This window comes from Globicephala melas, chromosome 9 (assembly GCF_963455315.2).
Source record: "Globicephala melas chromosome 9, mGloMel1.2, whole genome shotgun sequence".
NCBI lineage: Eukaryota > Metazoa > Chordata > Mammalia > Artiodactyla > Delphinidae > Globicephala > Globicephala melas.
Genome location: NC_083322.1, coordinates 23,225,314 through 23,244,456, shown reverse-complemented (window position 1 = coordinate 23,244,456; position 19,143 = coordinate 23,225,314). Strand labels below are relative to the sequence as shown.

Sequence of the window (19,143 nt, the reverse complement as noted above, 5' to 3'; positions counted from 1 at the left end):
TTCCTGGTTGACTTGATGATACTTGAACAGACAACTTTAAGCCTTCTTTGCTGTCTCCACTTTCTCCTGCTCTCACCTCACCCTGGGGCTGCTCCTTTGCTCTGCTGGTCCCACACCTCCGTAGCTCTCAGGGAAGCAAGTCCCTGACAGCATCACTCGTGCCCTGGTGCAATCCCATGAGTGCCATGGCTCCCTCCTAGGCTCTCTCCCGCCCTTTCCCAGCCCCTCAGCTACATCCTGCCTGTTCTGCCCTCACTCCAACTTACTTCTCATCTCCAATCTCTTTTGGACTGTCTGTCCAGGTGAGATCTTGGGCTGTGCTATCTCTCCTGATGGCCCTTTAAATGTCCTTTTCTCTAGTTGGAGATGCATCCTGTTCTCATGGAATAATCTTTGTCAATTCAGCCTGGAGATCTGAAAAACGGTGAGCCCAGCTGAGCTTTCTGCCTCTGCAGAGGCAGTGCTCTGATCAATAAGGGCTTCTACTCTTGAAGATTTTTCTTACTGTTGTTTTCCCTGAGCTGATTACTCATGACTCTGGCTGCCTGTCTCCTTTTGGGGGTGGTGGGTAATTTGTGAGAACACACACAATTATATTAACTTGCTTTCTTTATTATCAGGCCATACCTGGGTTTTCTGTTTTCCCTATCCTTTGGCCACCACGTAACCTCTTTCCTGGTTAGAGTGTCACTAGTTAAAATTTTGCTGTTAAAAAAAATATATGTGTTTACTGTGGATGTCAGAGGGAGTAATTCTGTGACATGCTTCTTTACAGAGTCTGCTGATAATCCACCAATATCCTTCATCCTTAAATAATAAATAATAGAACTCTACAGTTCTACATGGGCTCATGGCCACCCAGCGAAAAGCTACATTTCCCAGCTTCCCTTGTATCTGGGTGTGGCCATGTGACAGAATTCCAACCAATGGGATGTGAGCAAAAGTGATTATGCCATTTCCAGGCCATGCCCTTAAAAGGAAAGAGTGTACACTCCCCTTCCCCTTTCCCCTTCTCACTGGCCAGGATGCAAACATAATGGCAGGAGCCAGAGCAACCACCTTGGAACCCACCTGTTGAGAATAGCAGAGATACTCTTACCAGCTATGGACTGCTTACCTTTGGACCACTAAGTAAGAGAGAATCAAAATTCTGTTTTGTTTGACTCACTGTATTTTGGGGGCTTTTGACTACCTAGATTATACTCTAAGTAATACAGCTTCATGTTACTACCTTTACCCAGGAGCCTGTACTTCCTTATTACTTGTACTTATTTGTGTTTTCTTATTTCAAATTTTATGTTTTATGTCTTCCTTTTTTAAAAAAATTTTATTTATTTATTTATTTATTATCTTCAGCTGCATTGGGTCTTTGCTGCACATGGGGTTTCTCTAGTTGTGGCGAGTGGGGGCTACTCTTTGTTGCGGTGCACCGGCTTCTCATTGTGGTGGCTTCTCTTGTTGTGCAGCACGGGCTCCAGGTGCATGGGCTTCATTAGTTGCGGCATGTGGGCTCAGTAGTTGTGGCGCACGGGCTTAGTTGCTCTGCTGCATGTGGGATCTTCCTGGACCAGGGCTCAAACCCATGTCCCCTGCATTGGCAGGCGGATTCTTGACCACTGCGCCACCAGGGAAGTCCCAGTTTTTTTTAAAAATAGTGACACGTATTTAAATGGAACATATTTACCATGAAGATAATAAAGCTTAAGCTTCAGGGTTCCTTAATCACAGGGGCTATTCCAAGGCCCTAGGAGGACCTCCAGCAATTTTGTATCATATTTTTGTAGGATTTTAAAATTTCATTTTTTATGCTCCAGCATTTTTTTTAATTGTGGTAAAAGACACACAATGTAAAATTTACTATTTTAACCATTTTTAGGTTTACAGTTCAGTGGCAGTACATACATTCACATTGTTGTGCAAACAACACCACTACGAATCTCTGAGGCCTGGTCATCTTTCCAAACTGAAACTCTGTACCCATTAAACAATAACGCCTGACTCACCCCTCCTTCCAGTCTTTTTTATTTTTAAGAGTCTCCAAAATTGTATAAGCTTTAAACCCCACAAAACCTGGGCCCAGCCTCAACTGACAACCAGATATCCTGATCATTCTTTTTTTTTTTTAAGATTTTTTTGATGTGGACATTTTCAAAGTCTTTATTGAATTTGTTACAATATTGCTTCTGTTTTATGTTTTGGTTTTTTGGCCCTGAGGCATGTGGGATCTTAGCTCCCTGACCAGGGATTGAACCCGCACCCCCTGCATTGGAAGGTGAAGTCTTAACCACGGGACCACCAGGGAAGTCCTTCCTGGTCATTCTTGAGAAAGCTTTTGAAATGATACCCAACCCTGCCCAAGTGACTTTAGCCTCAAACCAAAGGACAGTCAACATAGTCGAGGAGACTCTAACCAAAGTGCTCATCAGTAAATGCGCAAAAGTCAACAATTGTGACAGCATCAACATCAATGTATACACAGAAAAACAAAACCAATAAATTACTCATATTACTGGAATATATATTTATACAACTTTTTCCAGAAATTATGTTTGTCATTCTTAAGGTCCAACTTGATTGTAAATTAACCCTATTTTCTTCATTGCTTAGAATTATTGGTAAATAGTACCATAATTGCCTGTAAAATTTGCCCAGAAGAGTAGATAGTCATTTTATATAGTTCTATCAGCTTGTTTTAAGTCTGGCTCAAAGTCACAGAAAACCTTTATTTCTTTCATACTTAAAAGAAGTCTGGAGGTACAGAGTTCAGGACTATATGATAATTTTATGATTCGCAATGAATTGGAGCCCTTTTATCTTGCTATGCTACCATCCTTGGCATGCCACTTCATGGCCCAAAAGGGCTGTTCCAGCTCCAGCCGTCAAGTCTGTATTCCAGTCAGAAGGGAAAAACAAGGAGTGGAAAAGAGCATATCCCCTTCCCATAATGATTCCTCATAGAAATTTCACCCAACACTTGAGTTTACCTCTTTTTTTTTTTTTTTGTCCTATGGCTTACCTAGCTATAAGGGAGGCCAGGAAATGACATATTTATTCCAGAAACTTGTGTCCAACTAAAAACCAACCATTCTATTACTAAAGGAATGGAGAGAATGGATATTGGGACAGACAACTAAGTATCTGTCAAATGTTTTTTTAAAGATTCAGTGTGCTAGTTTTTGAGGTTTGATGGGGGCAGGTAGGAAGGAATAGGAACTTAAGGCACCATTTTATCATTGTGTAGCATTTTGTTTAGAGCTGAAAACTTGCTTCCTCACAATTAGCTATTTAGACTGGGTGCTAAAAAGCCACCCTCTACACACCACAAAAATGGGCTCAACAGGCTTGTAAAGAGAAAAAGTCATCTTCCATATTGAAGGGAATGTTTGAATGTCTCAATGGCCAAATATATCCAAACCATGTATCTAAGCCAATAAGATTTACTGTTGCAGGTAAGCTTTAACTGTGAAAAGCATCATATCCGCGTATGACTGCCATCACTTTTGTACTGTATGTTGTTTCCAGGGAAATGCAAACCACAGGATGCAGTCTCTGACCCCATCCTTAGAGAATGTTACCATAGAGGACATTTCTCCCACGTGGTAAACAAAAGAAAACAAGGAACGTGAGTGCAGAAGTTGCTTTAGCCATGAGGGAGCCGATAGAGCAGGGGCGTAATGGAAACGACTCAGAGAGGGAGCTGAATGAATCAGATAAGGGAAGCCTCGTGACCTTTCAGCCTTCTCCCTGACTTGTTAATGAAACACAAAAATAAACCTCCATGCTTGTACTTTGCATATGTTGGTTGTCAGATTGCTTTTCTAAATTGACTGTATTTAACCTTGATGGTGAATGTTCCTTGATGATTAATAGATTCTGGAATTTTGTCCAAACTAGAATGTGATTTCTCCCTGAAATAGACTTGAATAGCAGTCAGGCTGCTTGGTTCTTTGCCTCTGATCTAGCCATCCCAAGATCTGGGCTCTTTCTTCCTCTGGCTCAAGGATGAGGAAGTAGGGCTTGTTGATCCAGCAGAGCTACTTGTTGGGATTCTGTTCCTCTCAGCTGGTACCCTCACCAAGCCGGCCTCTGGGTAAGAAACTACTTGTTTCTACGGTTCTTCAGTGTGACTTCCTCAGGGAAATAAGGCCCGCAGAAGTAGCCAGCCAGCTGTAGGAGAACGCAGAGCAGGCACCTACAGCCCCTCAACTCCTTCCAGAAACAGCAAAGGCTACTGCAGATAAACCAGGGTATGTGGGGCCCACATGGTACAAAGCTCAGGAAGGCTGGGTTTTAAATTGACAACAGCCTTTAAAACTCTTTGGGGAAAAAAAAATAAATAAATAAATAAGAAAACTCTTTGGGGGTAGTCGCATTCAGAGTAAGGGAGGGTTGAAAGGCAGGGAGGGTATTTTCCTTTTAGAAGCAGAAGGAGATTCCTAACAGCCTTCCTTCTTTGCTTTGTGCCTGGTTCAGTACTTTCTTAGCAAGTTCTGGGGGAGCTCAGGTCCTGAGAAGGGCTGGGGCCTGTCAGGGCACTAAACAAGCTGTGAAAGCACCCTGGAGGAAAAGGGAGGCTCCTCTGCATTTCCCTTTCCTGCAGGCCTGCCCTGGTTTTTCATGATGTCATCCATTCATCATTGTGATCTGATTGGTGGTCCCAGGCCTTGGCCAGCTGCCCAAGGCCAGAAGGGAAGAGAGAGATCCCAGGACAAATGCGCAACAGGCCCCTGAGCATGTGCGGAAATGCTGTCATCAGTTCCACATAGAAAGACTTGGAACAAATCGAAGAAGGCAGCCAAAGTCACAAGATCCTATCCAACCTTCCCTTCCCTGAATGCCTGGGAAGAATTCAGGGGCCTCTTTCCTGTGGATAGGGAACCAAATCCTGGAGTGGGCCTGGGTGTGGAGGAGGCACTGCTCTGCCAGATGGTTCATTCTCCAGAATTCAACCTGTTTCCTGAATCAGTGGTGTTTGAAAGCAACTTTGTCCAGGTACTCTTGGGCCGCTCAGAATGGCACTCCTTGATTCCTCTAAATCTGTTCCCACAATGTGACGGAGAGTCTGTCCCTGGAACTGGAGTGGAGTGACAACTGAGGCAAAGAGAGGAACCTGAGGCAAGGCTACCCCATCTGACCCTGACTTTGCAGAGCTCCGGATAGGTTTTCTCCTGCAGTCACTCTGGGGAGAGAGGTCAAGTGTTGTCTGCTCTGAGTGGAGGATTTGGTAGCTTCCTCCCTCGATTTACTTCCTCCTCCAGGCTGTCAGCTCAAAGCAGATGAACAAAGAGGCAGTAAAATGAGCTGCCCTTTGAGGGTTCAGAACAGAAATGTTGGTGGGTGAAAGAATAGGAGCTGGACGCCCAGAGAGATCTGGGCTCAGAGTCCAGTCCACTGCTTTCTTATCAGGAGGTGTCATCAGGAAGGTGACCTGCACACCCTGAATCCCAGTTTCCTCTATTGTAATAAGGGTGGGACTGACCTGGCTGTTCCGTGAAACACAGGAGGCAAAGGCCTTAGTGCAACGGCACTCAGTGCATTTTTGTTTCCTTGTCTGGGCTCCCCTCAGGCCAGATGGAACCCAGAATAAACAGAACTTGGAAGTTACAGGGACCTGACAGTGCAGAGAAGGTGCAGGAGATAATAGGGCCCCTCAAGAAAGTGCCAAAGGACAGGTTCTTCAAAGAAAATCCAGGAAACAGTCTGGGGAGGATTCACAGAAGTGTGACACACGTCAAGGAACCCTTGTGGGCAATTGCTAATAGTAGGTAAAGTAAATACTGGTACAGTTGTTTAACCAATATAGGTTAAAACTGTGGTTCCCAACAAGCGATGATTTTGCCCCTGCCACCAGGGGGCATTTGGCAATGTCCGAAGACATTTGGGGTTATCGCAATTTGTATGGGGGGAGGGTGGAGATTGCTCCTGGCATCTATTGGGCAGAGGCCATGGACGCTGCTAAATATCTTACCGTGCACAGGACAGCTCCTCCCCCACGCAAAGAATTATCCAGCCCAAACTGTGAATGGTGCTGAGTCTGAGAAGCTCTCGCCCAAAACATACTGCTGCTTCTGCCAGTGCTCAGACTGTGCCCTGGGGGTGCTGCTTTGCAGGTCAAAAAGAGCAGGAACTGGATAGACATCTACAAAGCCTCCAACACCATGGCCCTTGGGGTGACCTCCTCTGTGCCCTGCCTGCCTCTTCTCAACATCCTCTTCATGGCCAACGTCAAATGGCACCATGGGCAGAGCCAGACATGGAACCAACCAACTACAGCCCCCAAGATCATCCTGAAGAGGTCAGCATCCTGAAGGGGGGCAAAGGGGGGCCATAAAGTGGACAGGAGTGAGGGCCAGTCTACACGCCCTCTTTCCTTCTCGCTGCATTCACTGCACTGAATTCTTAGGAAATCTCTCCACTTGGGGCCAAGGGGCAAGGAAGCCAGGCAGTCTGGCAGATGAAGCACTGGCTGGGAGATGCAGGTTCTAGTCCTTATGCAACTAACTAGACTCAAATAATTTTTGAGTCACAGGTTACTTGCTGCATTGCAGTCTTCCTACTGGTAAAGTGAGTGGAACGAAATCTCACTTGGAGCTGTAACATTATGCTTGTCGGGGATGAAACGGCCCTTTTAGATGTTTGAGCCTCTTCTGTAGGATATCTCAGGAATCTCTAGATATTCCCAGAAGCCCAAGCAAACCCTTCATTGCTCCATGTTGCTTCGGTGATAGACCTCTCCATTATGTTCTAGGTACACCTATGGCAAGTGCAGCCCAGACCCAGCTGACTAATACTAGATCCAAAGCCAACTCCTTGAATCTTAACTCCTTTGGGAGGAGTAATGGAGGCATTGAGGTCAATGAATGGACAAGCTGGACAGTGGGACCCAGCTCCTGTTGTGCTCTCAAGAAGGAAATTGAAAAGCCCTATGATCCCAGCTACCTTACTCCCGGGCTGTCCCTCTCAAGCAGGATCCAGGGAACACCAGCATGAGAATCATGGCAGGATGGGTAGAGGTTAGAATGCAGATTCCAGGGGCTCACCCCAGACCTACTGAATCTGAATCTTTGGGGTTATCTTGAGGCGTCTGCATTTTAAACAAGCTCCCCAGGTGAATCTGATCTCCCCAAAGTTTGAGCACCACTGTGCTAAGCATTCTCTCTCCTACCCACCAAAGCCTCAGTTCTGAAGGAGACACTCCTCATTTTCATGAAGACAGGGTTGGATCAGAAGCAATATGTGTCTTCCCTCACGCCTTCAGGATTCTCCCTTTGAAGTTTGTGGAGCTCCAGGTCTGTGACCGCTTTCAACGTGTCCTGCGGTCGAGGACAGTCACGGAGAAGATCTACTACCTAAGGCTCCACCCTGACCATCCTCAGACTGTCTTCCACTTCTGGATCCGACTGGTTCAAATTCTGCAGAAGGGCCTGTCCATCACCACCAAAGACCCTAGGATTCTCGTCACTCACTGCCTGGTACCCAAGAACAGCTGCAGTCCCTCAGGAGACTCACAGGTAAGTGGGCACCATTGGCTCCTCCAGCCAAGGTCAGAGCTGAGCTGTAGAGCTTCAGTGAGCTGATACGGGGGCACCCTGGGAAGCCTTGCCTTGGGCCTTTTCTAACCAGCTTTACTGATTAAAATTCACCTGAGTGTACAGTTCAGATTTTTCAGTAAATGTATAGAGTTGTGCAACCATCACCACAATCCAGTTTTAGAACATTTCCATCACCTTAAAAAATTCCCTCATGCCCATTTGCAGCCATTCCCTGTTCCTACTTTCTGCCCTAGGCAGCCATTGATCTGTCTTCAATCTCTACTCATATTTCTGAAACATTTCATATAAATGGAATCCTATAATATATAGGCTTTCATGTCTGGCTTCTTTCACTTAGCATAAGGTTTTTCAAGTTCATCCATATCATAGCATGGGGCCAACTCTAGGGTAGAGTCACAGATTATCAATAACTTATTCCTTTCAGTTGCTGAATCGTATTCCATTGTATAGACATACCATGTTTTATCTATTCACCAGTTGATGGACATTTGGATTGTTTCCAGTCTGGGGCTATTATGAATAATGCTGCTGTGGACATTTGTGTACAAGTTTTTGTATAGATGTATGTTAGGGTATGTTTTCATTTGTCATGGGTAGATTTCAAGGAATTGGAATTGCTGGGTCATATGGTAAGTTTATGTTTAAACCGGCAAACTGTTTTCCAAGGTGACAGTACCATTTTACATTCCCTCCAGTAATGCATGAGGGTTTTAGTTTCTCCGCATCTTCACCAGCAATGGTATTGTTGGAAATTCCCTGGCGGTTCAGTGGTTAGGACTCTGTTCACTGCTGAGGGCCTGGGTTCAATCCCTGGTCAGGGAACTAAAATTCCACAAGCCACATGGCCAAAAAAAACAAAAACAAAACAATGGTATTATCTTTTTGTTTGTTTTTTTGCGGTATGCAGGCCTCTCACTGTTGTGGCCTCTCCCTTGGCGGAGCACAGGCTCCAGACGCAGGCTCAGCGGCCATGGCTCACAGGCCCAGCCGCTCCGCAGCATGTGGGATTTTCCAGGACCGGGGCATGAACCCGTGTCCCCTGCAACGGCAGGTGGACTCTCAACTACTGCGCCACCAGGGAAGCCCAGTATTATCTTTTTAATTAAAGTCATTTTAGTGGATGTGTTATGTTTTTAATTAGGGTTTCCTGTCGAGCAACTTTACATGGGCCTATTAGTCATTTATATATCTTCTTGGTGAAATTTCTATTCAAATCTTTATTGAAACTTAAATATATATATATATATTTAATTTATTTATTTGGTTGTGCCAGGTCTTAGTTGAGGCAGGCCGGCTTCTTAGTTGCAGCTCACCTGCTCCTTAGTTGTGGCATGCAAACTCTTAGTTGTGGCATGCAAACTCTTAGTTGTAGCATGCATGTGGGATCTACTTCCCTGACCAGGGATCAAAGCCAGGCCCCCTGCAGTGGAAGCGCAGAGTCTTAACCACTGGACCACCAGGGAAGTCCCTTGCCTATTTTTAAATTGATTTTTTTCTTCTTATTGAGTTGTAAGAGTTCTTTGCATATTCTGGATACAAGTCCTTTATCAGATGTATGATTTGTAAATATTTTCTCCCAGTCCGTGAGTTGTCTTTTCATTTTCTTAATGATGTCTTTTGAGGAGCAAAAGTTTAAAAATTTTATTTTATTTATTTATTTTATTTATTTTTATTTTTGGCTGCGTTGGGTCTTTGTTGCTGCACACAGGCTTTCTCTAGTTGCGGCGAACAGGGACCACTCTTCATTGCAGTGCACGGGCTTCTCATTGCGGTGGCTTCTCTTGTTGCAGAGCACGGGCTCTAGGCGCGCAGGCTTTAGTAGTTGCAGCGCGCGGGCTTAGTTGCTCCGCAGCCTGTGGGATCCTCCCGGACCAGGGCTTGAACCCGTGTCCCCTGCATTGGCAGGTGGATTCTTAACCGCTGCACCACCAGGGAAGCCCAGAAGTTTAAAATTTTGATGAAATGCAGTTTATCAATTTTTCCTTTTATGGATCAGGCTTTTGGTGTTGTATCTAAAAACTCTTCGTTCAACCCAAAGTCACTAAGATGTTATCCTATATTTTCTTCTAGAAGTCTAGAAGACTTAGCTCTTACATTTAGGTCTCTGGTCCATTTTGAATTAATATTTGTGCATGATGTGAGGTAGGGGTACTTTTTTTTTTTTTAGCCTGTGTATATACAACTGTCCTAGTACCATTTGTTGAAAAGCCTATCCTTTCCACATTGAATTGTCTTGGCATCTTTGCCAAAAATCAATTGACCATAAATGTAAGGCTCTATTTCTGGCTTCTCAGTTCTGTTCCATTGATTCGTTTGCCTATTCTTGTGCCAGTCCCACAATGTCTTGATTAATGTAGCTTTATAGTAAGTTTTGAAATTGGGTGTTGTAAATCTTCCAATTTTGCTCTTTTTCAAATTGTTTTGGCTATTCCAGATCCTTTGCATTTCCATGTAAATTTTAGGATCAACTTGTCGATTTCTACAAAAAAAAAAACCACCTGCTGGAATTTTGATAAGGACGTGGAATTTATATATCAATTTAGGGGAAATTGCCATCTTGACAATATTGAGTCTTTTAATACATGTATATCGAATGTCTTTCCATTTATGTCAATCTAATTTAGTTTCCCTTAGCAATGTTTTGTAGCTTTCAGTTTACAAGTTCTACACTTCTTTTGTTCAATATATTCCTAAGTATTTGGTTTTGTTTGTTTGTTTGTTTGTTTGTTTGTTTTTTGCGGTACGCGGGCCTCTCACTGTTGTGGCCTCTCCCATTGTGGAGCACAGGCTCCGGACACGCAGGCTCAGCGGCTATGGCTCATGGGCCCAGCCGCTCCGCGGCATGTGGGATCTTCCCGGACCGGGGCGCGAACCCATGTCTCCTGCATCGGCAGGCGGACTCTCAACCACTGCGCCACCAGGGAAGCCCTATTCCTAAGTATTTGATTGCTGTTGATGTTATTGTGAATGGAATTGTTTTCTTAATTTAATTTTTGCATCAGTCATTGAAAATGTACAGGAATACAACTGGTTTTTGTGTATTAATCTTGTTTATTAGTTGTAGTAGTTTTTGTGGATTCCTTGGGATTTTCTACATATGTGCATACATTCATGTCATCTGCGAATAAAGACAGCTTAACTTCATTTCCAGTTTGGATCCATTTATTTGTTTATTGCCTTATTGCATTAGTTAGAACCTTCAGTACAATGTTTAATAGAAGTAGCAAAAGTAGACACCCTTGCCTTGTTCCTGGTATTAGGGGAAAAACATCCAGTCTTTTATTAAGCATGATGTTAACCATGAGATTTTTGTAGATGCCCTTTATAAGGTTCAGGAAATTCCCTTCTATTCCTTGTTTATTGAGAATTTTTATCATGAGTGGGTATTAAATTTTGTCAGATGCTTTTTCTCCATCTTCTGAGATGATCACATATTTTGTCCTTTATTCTATTAATATAGTATATTACATTAATTCACTTTTAGATGTTAAACCAGCCTTGTGTTCCTGCAATAAATTCCATTTGGTTACAGTGTGTATGATCCTTTTTATATATTACTGGATGTGGTTCACTAGCATTTTGTTAAGGAGTTTTGCATCTATGTTCATTAGAGATATTGATCTGTAGTTTTCTTGTGATAGCCTGGCTTTGGTATCAGGGTAATACTCACCTTACTGAGTAATTTGGGAAGTGTTCCCTCCTCCTCTGTTTCTGAGTTTGTGACGATTGGTGTTACTACTTCTTTAAATATTTGATAGAATTCAGGGAAGCCACCTGGGCCTTTTTGCCCCAGGCCTTATAGTATAATGAACAGAAGCCTGACTTGAGTTACAACACAAAATCCATGAAGGCCGAGATTTTTATCTGTTTTCATCACTTCGATTCCCCAGTGCCTGGCACGTAGTTGATATTCAATAAATATTGAATGGCTATGAGCAGTGTGCACAACTGGGGCATCTCTGGGGTATCACAGGCAACAGGAAAATAGGCAGTTTTACTCTGGCATAAAAAGTAGCTCAACGTAGGATATTTCTTAGAGAAATGAATTTGAAAAACATTAAATTCCTACAATAAACATTTAATCCCCTTCCATTTAAATATAAAACCAAGTAGCATAAGCTTTATTAAAGTTTATATTAATAGGCTATTCAATAACATTAAGGTATGTTAATAAGAATAGCTTATCTACTAAATTATGTTTAAAGTTTTCAGGGACAATGTTATTCTTGGGACACCAAAGGATATTTATAACAGTATGGAGGTATAAACAAACAGATATGGCCTCAGAATTGCCTCTCTATGCAGTTGGCGTGGCTCTGTCTGATAGGACAGCTGAGTTCTAACCTTTAGGGTCTGGACCATGATATTAGGAAAATGCAGAGACGCTGAGAACTTAACCACCTGGTTTTGCTTTTTTCCTCCATCTAGTTAGTGCAGAAGAAACTCCAAGCCTCCCAGCCCAGCGAGAGCCTCACGCAGCTGATGGCCAAGGGGGAGAGTGAGGCCCTCTCTCAGATCTTTGCCGACTTGCACCAGCACAACCAGTTCAGGTACATGACTCAAATCCAGCCAGCATGACGTTCCAGATGGTCTGTGCTGGGAGATCCAGAAACCAAGTTATCTTGGTTAATGGGCACAGGGAGGTGCATGAAGTATTGCCCCTCAGTATCCAGTCTGTATTCTTGACTCAGGGCAACCTTTTCCTGGTCTCTTTGCCTAATTCTCCTTCTCCACAAGCATCGTGGGCTTGACCCCAGAGGAGGAATTTTATAAAAAATGGAAAGTAGCTTCTTCAATATTAAGAATAAATTAGTAACACAGGTGGAAAAGTAAAACCTAATTTCTAAACTCGTTTCTAGTCCTACAGAAAAGTAATCAAAACGTTGTTTAAAATGTCATCATCTGTCCCTGGGTTCCGTTACCTACTTACCTGGCCTCTGCTTGAACTTTATGGAGCTTCTATAGTCACTTTTTTTTTTTTTTAACGTTTTCTGGAAAGCTCCCTCCTGCAGGCCTGTCTTCTCCATGCCTGAGGAAATGTCCTTACATGTACAGATGACTAAGGGTTGCGTCTTAAGACTGGTTGGTATGAGAGAGACAGAGGTCGAGAGCACTTAGACCACAGGGCACCACGGCCAGAGAGCAAAGATAAAATGGGAACCGGGGTCCTAGTGAACTTGATTTGTTGTGTCAAAGAAAAGGAAGAACAGAAAAAAATTAGTAAATGTCACCAGAAGAGAAAAACGAGGTGTCAGAGAGAAGGAGATTTTTGTCGTAACAGGGACCAGCAACTCAGAGACAGAATTTAAAAAAAGAAAGTTTTCTTTGTGAATGCCAGTGATAAACTGAAAACCAGGAGAGCTCAGAGGATGCAATCCCTCATAATGGGTAAGAGCTCACACAACCCTGGGCCCAAGTCACCACTCTGACTATGAGCCCTTGGGGGCATATTGCTTAACTCTGCTGGGCCTCGGTTTTTACACCCATAAAGTAGAAATTGTGGTACTGCCAACCTCAAGCAGATCGTGTCAGGATTAAATGAGCTCACGTGCATCAAGTGCTCGGCCTAGCCTCAGCAAATTTACAGGAGGATGTAATAAACTCTCAATTAATATTAACTTGCAGGGGATTCCCTGGCGGTCCTGTGGTTAGGACTCTGTGCTCTCACTGCCGAGGGCCCGGGTTCAGTCCCTGGTCGGGGAACTGAGATCCCGCAAGCTGCGAGGCACGGCCAAAAAGAAAAAAATTAGCTTGTATTTTTAATTCTAACTTGAGCTGGAAGTAGAAAAACTATTAACACAAGAAAAAGATTTGTTAGTTGCCCGCTGTTAAAGAATTTATACTGGGGTTGTCACTCTGTATATCATACAGAGATCTGTAATGAAGGAAGATGTAAGATGGTAAGATGTCACATTGCTGAGCTGGAGAGCCCTGGACTCTAATGGAGGAAGATATTTGATATCTAATAGCGAGATATTTTGACTGTCTTAGAATGTTAACTTACAGATTTTCTTTATTACTCTGGGAAGGACGGCTTCTGTTTATACCTCACTGGTCACAATTCAGTCACATGGCCACACCCAGCTGCAAAGGAGGCTGGGAAATGCAGCCTCCATTCCACATAGCCATGGGCCCAACACAAAATTAGATGTTCTGCCCCGGAGGGAGAAGGGAAAAGGGCATGCTCGGGACCTACTGGCAATCTCTGGCACAGACAGCTTTTAATATCTCCAGGAGGTCAGAGGAGTCAAAGACCTGAAGGAGAAACATGCACGAGCCAGTTAAAGGGTGGAGAAAGCTGTGCAGGGTAAGGCAACAAATGAGGCTTCGCCCTGAGGAAGCAGCTTGGTGAGTGCAGAGAAAGGGAAGGAAGGCCAGTAGGGAAGTGGGGATGGTGGTAGGACGACATACATAGAAGTGGGCAGGGACCAAGCCAGGCAGGGGCTGGGAAGCCATGCGAATGGATTTAGGCTTTAAGTGTAATGGGAGCCTTAGCAGCATTTTAAACAGGGAAGCGGCGTGATCCCATGTACATTTTAAAAAGGTCATGCTGGCTGTTGCAGTGACAGTGATTTGAAGAGAGGGAGGCTAGGTGTGGAGGGACCAGCCAGGGAGCTACGGCAACTGAGTCTGGGCTGTCATGTACAAGACGGATCAGAGGGATGTGAGAAACAGGGAACATTGAATTTTTGCTTCCTTGTCTCAATAATTGCTTTGTACAGACATTTAGTTTCTTCTCTTTAATTTTTCAGCATGAAGCCCCGAGTGATGATTTTTCTCCTCGTTTAGGCAGGTTCTAGTCTGGTTGCGGTTATAGCAGTTTTTGCACGTTGGCAGCAACATGCAATGTACAGCAAATAAAATAAATGGCCAAGACGCAGGACCAAACAGATGGAGTCACACCCACTCCACCTCAGCAAAATCAGCAGCCTGGGTTCTGCTGCCCAAACTCCACCCCATCCCGCCTCCCCCTTCCCTATTTTTTCTTCTGCTACTTTAATATGCGTCACACCCACCCAATATAGTCACAGCTGGCCTTTTTCACATTTATATCTGCCTCTAAAGCTTTTGTTGCATCAGGAAAAATATAACTGGAAACAAGATTTAAAATGAGAGTTTCATGCTCTATTCTTTTCCTTTTGATTTCCATTTTCTTGATCCTGAAATGGCTGGAGTTCCAGGAGCAGCAGAAAGACAGAGAAAAAAAAGGACAGTCCAGGTAACGGAGGGCACGGGGCACCCTTGTCTCGGAGAATTTTCTGCTCGGCAGATATAGGAGTAAGATTGCCTCTAGTACCCCACCCCAACTTTCCTGGTGCTGTCAGGGTTGCCGTCATCCTCCTGTACCTTAGTTTGAGTTCCTCCGGGATCTTTGGCCACCATAGTCAATTTGGCATCAAATCCTATTAATTCCTTTCTTTCAAATGTTTCTTATATTCTTTACTTCATTTCTACTCCCACAGATCCCACCCTAGTCCACTTTATCATCTCTTGCCTGGACCACGGCAGCGATCTGCTAGTTCATTCATTCATTTATTCATTCAAAAGCATGCACTGAGCACTTGGTAAGTGCCTAACACTGTTGAAGGCTTTGGAATCACAGTGAAGAAAGACACAGCACCCGCTTCAAGGGGTTTATAATTTTTGGAGTCAGATGGGTAAGTCCCCAAATTACATAACCTCTCCTTCCAGGCAACATTCAAAGCTCAAGCCTGGGGTGCCACAGGAGCACAAAGACAGGCCTCCCTCCCTCCTCCCGGGAAGCTGTCCCAGAAGGCCTGGGGTCTGAGCTGAGTCAGAGAGGATAAGTACGAGTGGGCTGGCCAAGGCGGATGAGGCGGGGTTTCTAGGAAGAGAGGCAGAGTCTGTGTGAGACAGCATGACCCATTCTGGAAACAGCAGCCCTGTTCCCGATTTATTTCTGGGTTCTAGTTTACCCCAGATCCACTCATTTTGGCATGGATGATCCTGCATGAACTTTCCCCTCGTACCCATCTCACCTGGTCACTGTCCCCTCCTCAAATGGGAGCCCTCTGACTCCTCCTGTTCTCCAGCCCAAATCTTCTGCTCTGGTCAAACCTCAGCTACCCTTCCCCATGCCTTATTCATCCCCCTCTCCTCCCTTCCTCCTGATGCCACCCTAAATCCTACCTAACCTTTCAGGTCCACTCACGACACCTTCCTGCCCAGACAAATCTCTCCTTGCTCATAACCTCTCACACAACATACTATCCCTGATTGTTTCATAGGCTTAAGTCTTGTTTCTTCAACCAATACTAAATTTTTCTGGTGCCTCTGAATTTCTACAGTGGCAAGCACAGGGCTGGGAGCACAATAGGAGCTCAATAAATATTTGTGCACCACACCACTAAGAAATTATTCCTCCAAATTGGCTCAGGAGGCAGTCAGAATATCATGTTATATTTAGAGATTTAGAGGAATGTGTAGATCCCAGGGGAGCTGTGCCAACTTTTATCCAAACCAGGGGTTGCAGCTCAAACATCTGCAGGGGGTATAGAGGAGTAAAGAGTCTAAGTGTCATAGATATAAGAAATGGCTGGGTTTTCTCTCAACTCTGTCATTGGTAAAACAACAGCTGGGCTGACACTTGGTTTCAGCATTGAGGAGACAATAGGGAGTGGTGGGGACAGTGGCATGAAAAAGTGAACGTTTCAATTAAAGCTTCAACTAATTGTTGCCACGCTGCAACACAAGCCTGGGGTTGCCAGATACTCTGATTTTTCAAGAAAAAACAAAAATCTGAATTTTTATATCACATACCCCCTCTCCCCACTTCATAAAATACTAAAGTACAGTACAGGCCAACACTTAGTGGGCAAACAAAAGGTATCCACAGACCAAAGTGAGCCCGGAGGCTGCCAGTTCACAACCCCTGTTCTATATGGTAAATAGAGCTGATTGCTGGCCCATGTTTTCTCCAAGTCTAGAAGTGCTTTCTCATGTTATGTGACTGCTAATACAATGGTGATTCATTAATTAATGTTTTTCCACATACATTCAAACACAGACACACACACACACATACACACATACACACACATACACATACACTCAAAACATACCACATGAGATTAGAGTTGAAGAAGACAGAAATAGAGAATATTTCAAACTTATTTCTAGGATTTGAGAGAACAGCTAGAATTTCAGACTCACAGGCCATCTGTGTCGTGGGAACTGTTGTTCCCAAGATGCCCCTAGGCTGATTTCAATTAATCATCCTGGGGTGTCCTCAGGACCCTGTTCTTTCCTCAGAGCTGAAGGAACCCCTCTTTTCTCTTTGGGCCAGGTAGTGTACCCTTTCAGTTTGGAAGGACCGTCACACCCCAGCCTCTTGGAACTTCTGGATGACTAGAGAGAGAGAGAGAGAGAGAGAGCGTGGGCGCTACATTTGGAAAAGCCAGCATCCCCAAGCTTACCTGTGTAGTTGAATCTTTCAACTCCCTATCAGTCGGTGGTGTGACCTATCACAGTGCTTCCCAAAATATCACGTGCAAATGATCCCCTGAGGATCTTGTTAATATGCAGATTCTGATTCAGTGGGTCTGGGTGGACCTGAGACTGCATTTTTCACATGCTCTAGGTGATGCCGAGGCTGCTAGGCTGCAGCTTTGAGTAGCTGAAGCCAAGTGGACCAGGAACAGGCTCTGGCTTCAGGCCATCTGGGTTCAAGGCCATTGCCAGTTCAGCTAGCTGAATCTCCTAGGGAAATTCACTTGGTTAACCTCTCCAAGCCACGTTGGTTGCCTCCTTTTACTGGTACTGCCTTGTTCACATGACGTAGTGGTAAAAACACGGGCTCTGTTGCCTGGTTATCTGGCCTTGAATTCTGGCCTTGCCTCGTCATTTTGTGACCACAGGTAAGTGACTTAAACTTGCTGGGCCTCAGAATCCTCATGCAGCAAATGGGGACTGTGGCAGCACTGACCTCTCAGGGGTTGTTGTGAGTATTAAAAGAGCATTGACGCCTGTAACTGTTTGGAACAGTGCCTGGCCCATAATAAGCACCTCGCAAATGTTGGCTGGCCTCTGTGAGAGTGCTCTGTGAATTAAAGTACACAAATGCATTCCCTTTTTGACCTAGAAAAAAACCGTCCCAGCGAAGGCTCCATCCCTTGCACCCGTGACCTCAGTTGGAGGGAGTCGTTCACCTATGGAGAGTGGGAAAGAGAGAACCCCACTGGGCTGCAGCCCCTCTCACTCCTCAGCACTCTGGCAGCCTCCGCCGGCCCCAGCTGGTACCACTCATAGGTACGGTGATGGGGTTAATCCAGCTGCCATCCTGGGACAGGCCTGGAATTCTACCTCAGGCCTGGGTTCAGGTCCTAGGGTCCTGGGGATGATTCCAGGAGGCTGTGGGGTGGGAGTGGGGGGGCCTCTTTCTTTCTTTTTTTTTAAATTATTATTTTATTTTTTAATAAATAAATTTATTTATTTTTGGCTGTGTTGGGTCTTTGTTGCTGCGCGCGGGCTTTCTCTAGTTGCAGTGAGCGGGAGCTATGCTTCGTGGTGGTGCGCGGGCTTCTCATTGCGGTGGCTTCTCTCGTTGTGGACCACGGGCTCTAGGCGCTCAGGCTTCAGTAGTTGTGGCTCGCGGGCTCTAGAGCGTAGCCTCAGTAGTTGTGGCACACGGGCTTAGTTGCTCCGCAGCATGTGGGATCTTCCCGGACCAGGGCTCGAACCCGTGTCCCCTGCATTGGCAGGCGGATTCTTAACCACTGCGCCACCAGGGAAGCCCTCAGCCCTCTTTCTTCCTGCCCTGTTCTTCTTTACCTCCAACAGGCCTGAGTGAAACCCTAAGTATGGCACCTCCAGGGCCACCAGAGGCCCCTGGGAGTTCCTGCAAGTGGCTCTGAAGGGACAGAGACTAGCAGGACGCTGTCGTCACTAGAGCTGCCTTCTCCCTGCAGTGTGGGAAGCATGAGGGTCTGCCTCTGCAGCGGGGAGGGGGGAGCTCCTTTTCCTTCCCTGAGCTCCTTGGGGGCCCCAACCTTCCACTGAGGAGAGTGGGAAGGAGCTAGAGGCCCTAGCTGGGGCCCAGCCCTTATCTTCCCAAACTCCAACCCTCATTCATCCATCCATGTATTCATTTAACAGTTATTCATTAAGTACTTCCTTTGTGCCTCTGTCTGACCAGAGAGACACCCTTAAAGAAGGTAGAAGTGGTTATATGTTTTCCAGAGTAAAGTATTATCAATAAACCACTAACTCTTACAAGTTACCTGTTATTAATAGTTGACAATTTTAAAAATTAACAGAAGTATCTAGGTGCCCACAGAAGAGCTTTTGAGGTGTTATATCTTATTGAAAGTTTTTCGCTCCTACTCCTACAGGAAGTTCTATTTGAGCCACACTTTCACACTGGAGAGAATCTATGCAGCCCTCGCCAACGCCACTCTGCAGCATTCAGCTTTCTGAGGGACTCTATCTGGATGGAAGGGAGGAGAAAGCTGTAACTAAGGAAGAACTAGAATAATCTCACGCTGACAACATAGCCTTTCCCTGGAGAACCACTTGGGAGCATGGCTCCTGGATGAGAAGCATTATTCCAGCATCATTCCAGTCCATAACT

General features: G+C 44.9%; 1 protein-coding gene across 2 annotated transcripts; it reads left to right on the top strand.

Annotated features, from left to right (window-relative positions):
- Positions 1-3,077: 3,077 nt before the first annotated feature.
- GARIN1B (golgi associated RAB2 interactor 1B) lies at positions 3,078-17,859 on the top strand. 2 transcript variants are annotated; one of them, XM_030853669.2, is made up of 6 exons: positions 3,078-4,992; positions 6,111-6,295; positions 7,259-7,511; positions 11,982-12,103; positions 14,729-14,772; positions 17,656-17,859. In XM_030853669.2, the coding sequence occupies exons 1-6, from the start codon at positions 4,744-4,746 to the stop codon at positions 17,820-17,822; spliced, it is 1,020 nt and encodes a 339-aa protein (XP_030709529.1). In that variant the 5' UTR covers positions 3,078-4,743; the 3' UTR covers positions 17,823-17,859. The 2 variants fall into 2 exon arrangements, with proteins under 2 accessions (XP_030709529.1, XP_060161345.1); XM_060305362.1 differs by lacking the exon at positions 3,078-4,992 and having other exon boundaries at positions 5,105-6,295; positions 7,284-7,511; positions 14,735-14,772.
- The last annotated feature ends 1,284 nt before the right edge of the window (positions 17,860-19,143 follow it).

Coding starts and splice junctions, on each gene's coding strand:
- GARIN1B (XM_030853669.2), top strand. CDS start 4,744: ATGCTGTCATCAGTTCCACATAGAAAGACTTGGAACAAATCGAAGAAG. Junction 6,296..7,258: donor CCCAAGATCATCCTGAAGAG/GTCAGCATCCTG, acceptor TCACGCCTTCAG/GATTCTCCCTTTGAAGTTTG. Junction 14,773..17,655: donor GAAAAAAAAGGACAGTCCAG/GTAACGGAGGGC, acceptor TTTTTGACCTAG/AAAAAAACCGTCCCAGCGAA.